This window comes from Vipera ursinii (genome assembly GCF_947247035.1).
Source record: "Vipera ursinii genome assembly, chromosome: 9".
Taxonomy (NCBI): Eukaryota; Metazoa; Chordata; class Lepidosauria; order Squamata; family Viperidae; genus Vipera; species Vipera ursinii.
Window position 1 is genome coordinate 25,179,212 of NC_139523.1, and position 12,036 is coordinate 25,191,247.

Sequence of the window (12,036 nt, forward strand, 5' to 3'; positions counted from 1 at the left end):
TCAATAACTTTATATATTTTTAGACCTTAAAACCTCTGCCCGGTAAGCGAATACGGCAGGTAGAGGACCCCTTTCTGGGATACTCGGAGTTGTGGGGTGGAGAGAGAGGACAACGTGGCTCCAGACGGGGCGAGCAGCTTCTCTCTGCTGCTCTGCCTTCTTGACATGCCCCCCCCTCTGCAGTCACAGTTCTGGGGGGAAAGCATCTGGGGGCTTCTCTCCTTTTGAACTCCTGAATAACGGAGTTGGAAGGGACCTCGGAGGTCTTCTAATCTAACCCCAGCTCAACAGGACAGGGTGTCCAATTCTGGAACCTTAAGACTTGTGGACTTCAACTCCCAGAATTCCAAAGTTGGCTGCGGAATCTTGAGAGTTGAAGTCCACAAGACTTAGCCAAGGCTGGACACCCTTACTGTATAATATTCTGGACAAATGGCTGTCTGGTCTCTTCTTAGAAACCTCCAGTGTTGGAGCACCCACAACTTCTGGAAGCAGGCTGTTCCACTGATTGTTCTCCTTAGCTCTAGGTTGCTTTTCTGCTTGGTGAGTTTCCATCCATGGCCATTGAGTCTGCCTGTTGTGCTAAGAGGGCTTTGCTCTTAATAGCTCCTTTATCAGCAGCCTGCCTAGGAGTTGTAAATAATGAGCAGTGACAGCCCCTCTCCACCTGTCCTTCCCCAGGAAGTGAGCGTGGGGGGCAGAGGGCTGACGCAACAGCAAAATGGCCGAGGAGTTCCCTTTTGAACAGGATCTGGTGACAGGCTTTGCCAAAGGTGGGGTGCTGGATTTATTTGGTTTTTTTTTCTTTAAAAAAAGAGGCCTCACTGACCTTGAGCCAGGCCACAGAGCCTCCAGCCAAAGGGGCAAAGTGGGATTCGCTGTCAGCACCCTGCCCCCCCTTTTCAGAAAGCCTCCGGAAAGTGGGGCAGGGCCCTGCTGGCACAGACTTCTCTCATGGCGATTGGGCTGTGATTAAACCGGAGGATGGCATTAATCACCGAGCCATCTCTTGCGGGGGGGGGGGAGGGGCTGATCCTGTTCACCCTCTTTCCTCCTTCTTCTACCGCCAGACTTCAAAGGCTGAGCTGGAAGAACAACACGGTGTTGGTGCTTTGTTTGTCTGCTTGCTGTTTCTACAAAAGCGAGTTGTGGTGTTGCTGTTATTTGGCAGAGGAGAGGAGTCTGTCAAGAGCGCTCAGAGCATGTGACAAGTGCTTTTCTGCTCTTGGAAGTGCAGCAGCTGAGCACAAAGTTGGGGATTTCATTCAGGGATAACACCAGTGCAGGCTCTCTCTAAATGCCACACAGCTCTGCTGCATCTCAGCACATAAAGTCTTGAGACCAGGCCTCTGAGCATCGGCAAAGTGCCTACATTGCCCCTCTTGTAGTCTCTTCCACAACCGCCTCTAGGGAGCTGGACTGAGCTTTGGGGAAATCACCCCTGGGAAAACAGTCCGGCCGGCATGCTGTGGCTTCACTGTTCAGCTGTTGCTCAGCTCCAGCCTGCTGTTGGCAGAGGGTCCGGCCTCCCACCAGGACCCCCTTGCAAGCTCTGCCTACTGCAATCTCTCCCACAGGAGCCCTTCAACAGGTGGACCTGCCAGGGTTGCTCGAAGAGGGGGGGTAGGGGAGTCTGTGCATGCCCTGGTGGGAGCACAGCACCGGCAACTTCCAAGCGCCTGAGAAATGGAGGGGGGGGAGGCAGCTGCTGCAGACCCCTGAAAGGCTCAGACCGACCTGCAGGAGAGCTGGCAGGAGTGGCTGTCCTGCTCCGTGCCCTTTGCTTGCTGGAGAACCTCTGCCTGCCAGGCCATTCTCCTCCGCAGCCCCCCCCCACTTTATGCCTGCCATTCCAGGCTCCTTAGAGCTTTGGCAAAAGGGGAGCCAGATTGCAGACTTCTCCCTCTGGTGCACAGAAGGCCAGGATTTTCACAGGGGCTCTTGGCCTAGGGCTCTCCTGCCCCACAGAGCCTGCCCCCTTGAAGGGAAAGAAAGAAAGGGCAGGGGCAGCTTTTACAAGCATCCTCTCCCGTAATGGGAGGGCTTCTCTCCCAACCATGCCTCCTACCCACGCCCAGCCAGACACCCGCTCCCCGAAGCCTCTGCCTGGGAACAAAACTTGCCCCTTGTGGCCAGAGCCGTCTGCCTTTGGGCCCCTAAACCGGCCCTCCTCCCGCGGTGCCCACCCAGAGAAGGGAGCAAGCGGCCCGCCGGAGATGGAAAGAAGCAAACGGGCCTAACTCAGTGGAAAGAATGGCGTCGTCACCGGAGGCCACGGGGCTGCTGGCATCCGGACTACCGAGGAGGAGGAGGGCAGGGTGGTTTGTGGCCATTGACCGCAGCCAAGTCCCCCTCTGCACCGTGTGTATACGTGTGTGTGTGTGTGTGTGTAAGAACCAAGCAGAAGCAGCTGCCTCGGTGTCCAGTTTGCCACTTTCCCAGAATCCCCTTGGCCCCCCAGAAGAGAGCATGGGCCCACCGTGGATTCTGGTCTGGTCTGGAAGAGCTGATCTTCTCCCCCAATTCATAGGATCAGTGCCATCCCGGGCACTGCCACGCTCCAAAGGGCGTCCGCAGTCTGCCGTGCCCAGCCAAGAGGTAACCCTCAGGGGAGCGGCTGGCCTGGTGTGACCTTTGGCCTTTCTGGGGGTATCAAGGCCATGCCACTCACTTGCAGGGGGCTTTCAATGCCCAGCCTTGAATCCCAGCCCCCAAATCAGCCCCACCTGCCCCCTCCTTCACTCGGGGGCAACAGAGAGCCGTGGGCGTTGGCTGCAGACGTGGGGGCTCTCCAACAGGTTTGGGGCAGAGGGGGGGTGTGCACAGCCCTCCTTTTTCCTTCCTCTCTTTGGTGTGCAACCGGAGACAGTCGCTGCTGTTGGAGAGGAGGCCTCTAAAAATATGCTCTCCTCGCCACCCTTCGCCACCCCCACCCCGTGATAGAATTCCCGTGAGTGAGCTGATCTGGTGGGCTGCTGACGTCAGATCGGTGAGGAAGTGCCAGCCGGGCCCCTGGGTGAAGAGTGGGTGGAATGTGGCCCTGCAAGCTATGGGATGAGGGGCCCCACTGAAATCCGATTGTGCCAGGAGGGGGTCTTTGGGATCTGGGGCATCTTTGAAACCCTGGGGCAGTGTTTCTCAAGCTTGGCCACTTCAAGCAAGGTGGACTTCAACTCCCAGAATTCCCTTGTGTGGGGGGGTGTCCCTCTTCACCTGCATGTCAATTGCTCAACAGGCTGACAAGTGTTCTTCTAATGTGTCTCCCCCTCCCCACTGAAGGGCTAGAGTTCCGTCTTCTCAGCAGTCCGATTTGGTTGTGCAGACGAGGCGTCTCCTCTGCCAGGAAGACGTTCCAGCGGCCGGAATCCAGACTGAGCCAGTCCAAAGCCTGAACGCATGAAGGCACCAACAGAAGGCTGTCTCTGAGCATGAGCTGAGTGTCTACCTCTTTCGGAGATGCTAAACACAGGCATCTCTCGGCCAGGCTGAGCAAAGGAGGCAACTTGCCTGGGGCAGGACCAGTGGTGGGATTCAAATAATTTAACAACTGGTTCTCTGGTTGCTACCGTACCATACCACAGACACGAGGTGTGTGGAGGGGAGCTGCCAGTGCTGCTGCCACGAGGTGAAGCCAGCGGGGGAAGGGGGATCGAACCCACGCACCCTGCTTACTGGTACCCTGCCACAGCCTCTCACACCGCCCTGTTGTTTCTGCGGCCGCATCACATGTTGCGCCCACCATTGCGGCTGCCATGAGGCTTGGCAGATGCTCCCGATTGGACCTACACGGTACCTTCTTTCCAGCTCTGACGCGGAACTCCATCACGGTCCACTGCTACCGTGTGCAGTCCCACAAACCAAAGAAGTTTGTGGGACTAAAAAAAAAAGTTCAATTAATTCCAACTTTGTGAGACCTTTTTTTCCGCAAGAAGTTGGAATTGATTGATTGAACTTTTTGTTTTAGTCCCTAAACAGCGGTGGTGGACTGCAACGGAGTTCCGCTTCGGAGGTGGAAAGAAGATGCCACGTGGGTTCAATCGGGGGGCACGGGGGGTGGTTTTCTGCCAAGCATCTTGGCAGCAGCTTTGGTGGGCACGATGCGGCTTGGCTTGTCCTGCTGGTCCTGCCTCCCTCAACCCCCCCCAGTCTGGATGAAGGGGGGGCGGCTATTTGCACCTGGCTGGGCTGCCCGACGAGAGGCAGGTGGGTAGGGGGGAGGGGCGGGGGCAGAGAGGGCGAGATCAAATTCCCGTCAATCCTTCCAAAGAGGCAGCTGCAGCAGCACAGAGGCTTCTCCCCAGAGAAAGGGGGCTGGGACCGAGGAACCTGATCCCGCTCTGGCGGTCTTGCAGGAGCCGCCTGCAGAAGTCCTGACCCTCTTGGGGGGAGCGAGTTTCTGTGGCCCCAGGGAAGGTCCCCTGGGAGGTCAAATCTGGCTCCTCCGTATTTCCAGAAGGTGCAAGGAGGAAAAGGCCCCTCCACGTTTGTACAGAATGCTGTGGAACCACTCCGGGTCTCTGCCCGCAGCTGGCGCTGACTGTGGGTTTCCATACGTTGGACTACAAACCCCACTGGACTTCTCACCTAACCTGAATGCCTGGCTGGGGGGGCACCTTCTCTCCCAGCAGCGCCAGGGTTCCAGTTACGGCACTGAGATGAGGAGGGTCCCCCCCCGGTTTGGGCAGCTGCTGGGATGGGCGCTGGGGGCCATGGGAGCGGGGGGGGTGCATGGAGCAAGAGGTGCCTGGAGCAACTGAGGGTCGGGCTGTTGCTGGGAAGCAGAGCTTTCTTTCCCTGCAAATCAGGAAGTGAAATTTTCTTTTCCACTTTTCTGCTCTGTCTGTGGGGTGGGGGCAGAGGGAGGAGGGTGGGGGGGCTTTCAGTCAGAGGAGCCAGCTTCCTCCTCCTCCATTGGAGCCCGCTTGCCAAAGGAGGCAGAAGCCGAGCCCTTTCGGCACCGGCTGGGGTCCCTCCTGCCATAGGACTAGAAGGACCCCCGAGGGGCCCCTGGAAGAGGGCCAGGCCTGGCAGGGGCCCCACTCACCCCAAAACATGGGGGATTCTGTTGCCTCACAGAGGCAGTTGGCCTCTGAACGCCAGTTCTTGGGGGGGCATTGCTTGGGGTTCTTCCTGGAAGAGGAGCTGTTGGACTGCAGAGATCACTCGGGCACCTTTCGTGCGCTCATCTCATCAAACTGCTTACAGAGCAAAATCCTTGGGCAAAGAAATGGGGGGGGGGGTTGAGCTGACATTCTCTTTCCTCTGCATCCCCCCCCCCCAGGTTCCCCCTCACACACTGAGGTCCTTGGCAAAACTTGCAGAAACCTTGGAAGGTCTGAACTCCTGACTGCTCCTCCTCCCACAGACAATGGGCCCCCTTTCTCTGCCCTCTGTCTTTCTCTAGGGTGCCTGTAGCATGGCTTGGCCCCCCATAGAAACACCCCCCTTGCTCTCTGCACACTCTTTGTCTCCTTTCAAGGGTGTGTTGAGGGCCTCTAAAAGGTGAGCAAGTTGATTTGCAAAGGTTCGTCTCTTTCTGCTTGGAGGCATGCCCAGGAACTCCGTGGCACCAGCTCAGGTAGGGAAGAGCACTCTTCACACGCTCAGAGGCACTCCTACAAACCTCAACCATTCCTGGCTGGGTCCTAGCAGGGGGGAAGGGGGGCTCTGGGGCCGTGCAGGAGCTGCCCCATCCAGAAAGGAGGGCGATGCCTTTTCCAGCACCCAGAGCAAAGACTCCCACCCAATTTCAAGTTGAGCTGAGTCTGCTGCATCCAATCACAGCTGGGCTGCTGGCCAGGGCTCAGCCAATGGGGATGAGGGCCAGGATTTATATGCCGAAGCCCCCAGCCCGGACTCTTGGGTCACCTGTTGTGCCGCAGTGAGACAAGGCAGCCCCTGGGAATCTGCAGGCTTCGCTTCTCCTGGTCAGGTAGCCAAGCCCCTCTTCTCTGGTCTGGATTTGTGGGCGGGGGGGGGGGGAGAATTGACCAAAACAGGTGGGGTACTTTTGCTAGCAATTTAGGGGAAAATTTAAATGTTTTTTTTTTAAAATGCTGTCCTTGGTGCACTATCTTTCTATGAAATCAAAGCTGGGATTCTCTCGCAGGGAACAGCTCTTCTAAGCATGTATTTGGGTTGGTCCTGAATGGGGAGGGTGACCACAGACTTGGCCGTGACCCTGCGCTCTCCTTGCAGTGTGGGGGTCAAGGTCGGGCAAAGGGGGTGCCCGACAGAACCCCATCTGCAGAGGGTCCACTCAACCCCTTTCCCTCAGCAACTGCCTTCCCTTCCCAGACTCCCCCCAGCCCAGGGGCCGGGTGTCTGGCTTCTCTCAGGGCTGCAGAGTGGCGACCAGTGGCAAAAGCCGCCTCTGGAATGCCACTGCACTTGTGACCAGGGACCCCCCCCCACACACACAGAAGCCACGGGAGGCACTGATCAGGGCCCTTTTGTGGACAAAAAGCAGCCACTATAAATAAACTGGTCTCTGAGAGGCTAAAATTATCCTGGCTTTCTGTGGGTGGAACTGGAGGGGAGGGGCCTGTGCCCTGCCCCCTGTCCCACGATCTGGGCACCCACACCCAAGATGGTCTGCGCAGCTGCTGCCTTCTGGGTCAGCTGACATCTCCAGTGGTTGACCTTGATGGTGACCCTCAAGAAGGGGACCCTATTTCATTTTGCATGCCGTTGGGGATTAAGAACCTCGCCCACCTGGGAAGCCTTTTGGGGGTACAGGTGAGGAAGAGGGTGGCTGGCTTTTCTTGCAAGAGGCCTTGAGGGTCTCCAAAGCCCAGCCTGCGAAGGGCTTCCTCCTGCAGAGCTGAGTCCCCCGGAGTTGCTTCCTGCCCAGCTTGGCCATGCTGGAGGGGCTCGGCCCTGGCTACCCTCCAGTGCTGATGGTCCTCAGGCAAGCGAAGCCACTGGGGTGGCTTCTTGGATGGTGGCAGAGCCAGACCTTGTCCTAAAAAGGTTTGGTTTGAAGAATGCTAAGAAGGAGAACTCTGGATCTCTGAAAGGCTGTGACCCCAGTGATTGAGGGGGTCCCATCTCCTGCCCCACATTGAGCAGATGGCCAACTCTGGTACCTTGGGTAGGGTCTGACTGCCCCCCCAATGTTTCTGTTACTCAATATCTGACACCCCAAATGCAAGGAAGTAGCCCAAAGCCAGGGCTGTCCTGCAGTAAAAATGTGGCGTTTGGCACAGTGTGACGTCCTGACCCCTTTTCTTTTCAAAATGTCCCCTTTCGCACCAAAATCTTCACCTGCCGGGCAGAGCTTCCCCCGTGAAATTTCCCCTGCAAGACCCACGTTTCCCATATGCTAGAGGGAACCTTTTAAGGCAATGATCCTAAGGCCTCTTCCCATCCTTCTGGGCCCAGCAGCCCCCTCTGCTCTCTCGAGGGGGAGGGATGTCCATAATCTGGGCACATTTTTACAAGCCAGTTTCAAGTCTTGCTGCCCAGAAATTCCAGCCTCGCTCTGGATCTGCTGCGGCTCCAGACTTTTCACCCTTTCTTCGTTGGCCTCTGGCAGGACTCGCCGTCAGCCGCCACCATGCCTTTCGGAAACACCCACAACAAGTGCAAGTTGAACTACCCTTCGGAGGAAGAGTTCCCCGACCTCTCCGTGCACAACAACCACATGGCCAAGGCGCTCACCCCGGACATATACAAGAAGCTGCGGGACAAGGAGACAGCCAGCGGCTTCACCCTGGACGACGTCATCCAGACTGGCGTGGACAACCCAGGTGGGCCCTGCCCTCTCCCTGCTCCGGCTAAACCTGCTGCTGCCCCTTGCCCGGTTTCTCTCAGCCCAGCTAGAGTGGTCGGACGTCACCTCTGGATTCGAAGCAGCCCTGGAGAGGGTCACCACTGACCTTGCCCTCCATGCAAAGCGCAAGCTGTGCCCGCCGGTGCCCCCTCCTCTCCTGTAGCTCTCTCCCCCTTCTGGTGGAGGCTGGCATCACACTGTGCAAGGTGGCAGCTGGCTGCCTCTGGACATAGGCCAAGAGCAGAGCCCGGCTTTTTTTCTTTCTTTCTTTCTTTCTTTCTTTCTTTCTTTCTTTCTTTCTTTCTTTCTTTCTTTCTTTCTTTCTTTCTTTTTCTTTCTTTCTTTTTCTTTCTTTCTTTCTTTCTTTCTTTCTTTCTTTCTTTCTTTCTTTCTTTCTTTCTTCTATCTATCATCTATCTATCTATCTATCTATCTATCTATCTATCTATCTATCTATCTATCTATCTATCTATCTATCTATCAATCATCTACAACTTGTAGGCTGCCCTTCTCACCTAGAGCAGACGTCTTGGCATTTGGGGTGGGGGGAAGAAGAGAATTAAAGTGGTCGCATGTGAATAAATCAAAACCATTCCGAATGGTTTCTTTCAGTCTTATTATTCACACAGACTTTAGAAAAATTGGTTACATCCAGACGTTCAATTTGAATCGTTCTGCTGGCTGGGGAATTCTGGGAACTGACATCCACCAGTCTAAGCATGTTGGCTGGGGAGTTTTTGTTTTAATTTCCTCCTTAAAACTTGACAACATTTTGGAGTAGAGCAAATGGGGAGGTGAAGGAAAAGGCTTTGGGGGCCACTGGTCGCCTGCCTGGAAAAAGCACTGCTAAAGTGGGTTAAACCTTTTAGGAGGGACTTTTAGCCTGATAAATGTCACCAAGATCCAAGGGGACACAACGCCTGCCTGCCTCGAGCTGGGTAGCCTCTGGGGGTGAAATCCTGGATGGGCTTCCCATTGGCCAGACATTCTGCTGGGGGTTAGTGGGCAATCCCCCCATCCCTGCCCCCTCCCCCTGGCACAACCTGGTCCCAAATGTGTGGGAAGCAGCTGAAAGAGAACTGGTGCCAGGCAGGGGCAAGAGGGGACCTCCAGGTCTGCCCACCCCTCATCCTTCAGAGAGTCCCCTCCCCCCGCTGAAGCCTCCTGTCCTTGCAGGTCACCCCTACATCATGACCGTGGGCTGTGTAGCTGGAGATGAGGAGTGTTATGACACCTTCAAAGATCTTTTCGACATTGTCATCCATGACCGCCACGGAGGCTATAAACCCACCGACAAGCACAAGACCGACCTGAACCATGAAAACCTGAAGGTGGGGGCAGTGGGGGAGCTTGCTTTGCTGGGGGGGGATTTTAGGAACTTCAGGGAGGTGCTCGACGTTCAAGTGTGCAAAGATCAAAGGATGTGTGTGTGTGTGGCTCCCTGGGTGTCCCTGCATAGCTCCAGGCAGGTGCCCGCCAGGTGTGTGGGGAAGGGCAGGGAGGGCACGGGGTCCAAAGCCTCAAGGGGCTGGGGGGGCTGGTCAGCCTGGGCAGAGAGAAGACTCCCGGCTCTCCTTCCCTGCAGGGCGGGGATGATCTGGACCCCAACTACGTGCTCAGCAGCCGCGTGCGGACCGGCCGTAGCATCAAGGGCTACACCCTGCCGCCCCACTGCAGCCGGGCTGAGCGCCGGGCTGTGGAGAACCTGTCCATCAAAGGTAGGAGGGGAAGAACAGCAGGGGAACCGCTTGTCCAGAATTGGGGGTCTCCACACAAACTTTGGAGGAGCGGAGTTGCCCTGTTTGGCTGGGTTCACACAACCACACCCCACCAGACCAAGTGAACCCTGATCAGCCTCCCTTGGCTGGCTGAATGCAACGGCCAGAGGCCCCCCTTGCTGGTCCACCAGGTGGCGCTAGCCCTACCCAGAGCTTGCCCAGCCCCACTGCTCCTTTAGGGGCAGGTTTGGGGTACTCCTTTCAGCTCCTGATCAGGAGGAGGTCCCAAGGTTTGGGGTGGAAACTGAGGAGGTGCCAGGGGGAACCCTCTGATCATCCGGTTTGAGGATGGATTGAAGTACAGATTTCAGCATCCTTAGACGTGGGGCTCTTGAGAAGCCCCCCTCCCCCGAGTCTTGTTGGGAGCGGAGGGACGCAGCACCCTTTGCTAAGGGTGGTCCTGCTGTGTCCCCCTCCCCAGCCCTGAACAGCTTGACCGGAGAGTTCAAGGGCAAGTACTACCCCCTGAAGAACATGACTGATGCGGAGCAGCAGCAGCTGATTGATGACCACTTCCTCTTCGACAAGCCCATCTCCCCCCTGCTGCTGGCTTCCGGCATGGCCCGTGACTGGCCCGACGCCCGGGGCATCTGGTGAGCGGGCCTGGCGAGCCCCGGGCTGCCCACTTGGCGCCCTCCCCACATGGGGCTGGTGAGAAGGGCACTACAGATCTCGGGAGGGGGCAGCCCCCTCCCTCCCCTGTGGCCCAATGATGCTGCAGCTGCCCCCACTTTGCACACCCAGTTCCTGAATTTGCCCCCCCCCCCCAGAACCAGAGCTGTTCCAGGCTGCCTCGGCAAGTTGGGTAGCCAGGGATGCAGCTTCAATGCCCCTTTGTGCCCCCCCTGGTGATTGAGCCCGAAGGCCAGCAGGTGGGGGATGCTGAGGTCTCTGCTCTCCCCCCCCCAGGCACAATGACAACAAGACCTTCCTGGTGTGGGTGAACGAGGAGGACCACCTCAGAGTCATCTCCATGCAGAAGGGCGGCAACATGAAGGAAGTCTTCCGTCGCTTCTGCGTGGGGCTGCAGAAGGTGTGGTTGGTCAGCTGGGGTGGGGGGCTCCTAGCTCGCTCCAAGGGCTGGGAGTAGGGCAGGAGAGGGCACCCCGGGATCCTGGACAGGCCACGATGGTGGGCAGCTGAGCAGCGTCCTGGTGGCTCTGTGGTGACCCCAAAGTGGTGGGGATGGGGGTGCTGTGACTGGGCTTCTCTCCCGTGCCAAAGGCATAAAGGCCCTCAGAGGGAGAAATGGCCCTTTGTGGGGGGAGGCACAAAAAGTGATGTGGGCAGCGCTTGCTTTGCCACTAACCCCTGCCAACCTCTGCTCCCCCCCTCCCGGTAAGATCGAGGAGATCTTTAAGCAGGCTGGCCACCCCTTCAGCTGGAACGAGCACCTGGGCTACATCCTGACCTGTCCCTCCAACCTGGGCACCGGCCTGCGTGGCGGCGTCCACGTCAAGCTGCCCCATCTCAGCAAGCACCCCAAGTTTGAGGAGATCCTGAAGCGCCTTCGTCTGCAGAAACGTGGCACAGGTCGGGGGGGGCAAAAGTGGGGGAGGGGGCTCAGAGCAGGGATGCCAGTTCGAATTGCGCAAAGGTCCGGGTCACCACTCCTCCCCCTCACCATCCAGACTTTCAAATAAGCAAGAAAGATGCTACCAAAGGGGATGGGGGCAGTGCAGCACATTGAAACCCCCCACCCTGTTTCACCCTGCGGGAGGGGGGAAGAGGCAGCATTGGTGAATTTGTTTCTTCCCAAGAGCCCCTGCAGCCCCCCCTCCCTTCTGTGTCTTCAGGTCAGCTCCAAAGGCAGCCCCTCTGCGGGCATTTTTCCCCTGTCAAGGATAAAAGCTGCTGGCCTTTGACCCCCACATGCTGGGTAGCTGGTGTGAATCCTGTCCCTGAGCAGGCGCCTGGCTGGGTGGGTCCACTCCGTGTCCAGCTGCTGGGCCCGTCCAGCAGCATGCTTGGGGGAGCCCAAGGGCGCGCCCTCTGCTGGGGGTCAGCCAACTGAGTGGCCGCTGTGCTCCTCCCCCCCCAGGTGGCGTGGACACTGAGGCCGTGGGCGCCGTGTTCGACATCTCCAACGCGGACCGGCTGGGGTCCTCCGAGGTGGAGCAGGTGCAGCTGGTGGTGGACGGCGTGAAGCTCATGGTGGAGATGGAGAAGAAGCTGGAGAAAGGCCAGGCCATCGACGACATGATCCCTGCCCAGAAGTGAGGGGCCCCCTGCTGACCCCGGGAGGCCTGGGGCCTGGACTCCGTGGTGACCCCAACCCTGCCACTCGTGGCGGCAGCTCCTGGCGCTCTGCTCTCTCCTGCGAGGGGGGGGCAGAGGCCACTGCCCTTTGCCAGCTGGGAAGCTCTCCTCATCGGAGCCACAGCGGACGGAGTTAATAAAGATCGGCCCCAGAGCCTTGTCTCCCCCCAAGAGGACCCCCATGCCTTTCTTCTCGTGTGGTTGGGGCAGGGAGAGGGTGAAATG

The 12,036-nt window shown here is 57.8% G+C and overlaps 1 protein-coding gene across 1 annotated transcript; it reads left to right on the plus strand.

Moving 5' to 3' along the window:
- Window positions 1-5,784: 5,784 nt before the first annotated feature.
- CKM (creatine kinase, M-type) lies at window positions 5,785-11,982 on the plus strand. Its single transcript, XM_083369712.1, has 8 exons — window positions 5,785-5,932; window positions 7,538-7,751; window positions 8,951-9,105; window positions 9,360-9,492; window positions 9,974-10,145; window positions 10,462-10,585; window positions 10,896-11,085; window positions 11,594-11,982. The coding sequence occupies exons 2-8, from the start codon at window positions 7,559-7,561 to the stop codon at window positions 11,770-11,772; spliced, it is 1,146 nt and encodes a 381-aa protein (XP_083225838.1). The 5' UTR covers window positions 5,785-5,932; window positions 7,538-7,558; the 3' UTR covers window positions 11,773-11,982.
- The last annotated feature ends 54 nt before the right edge of the window (window positions 11,983-12,036 follow it).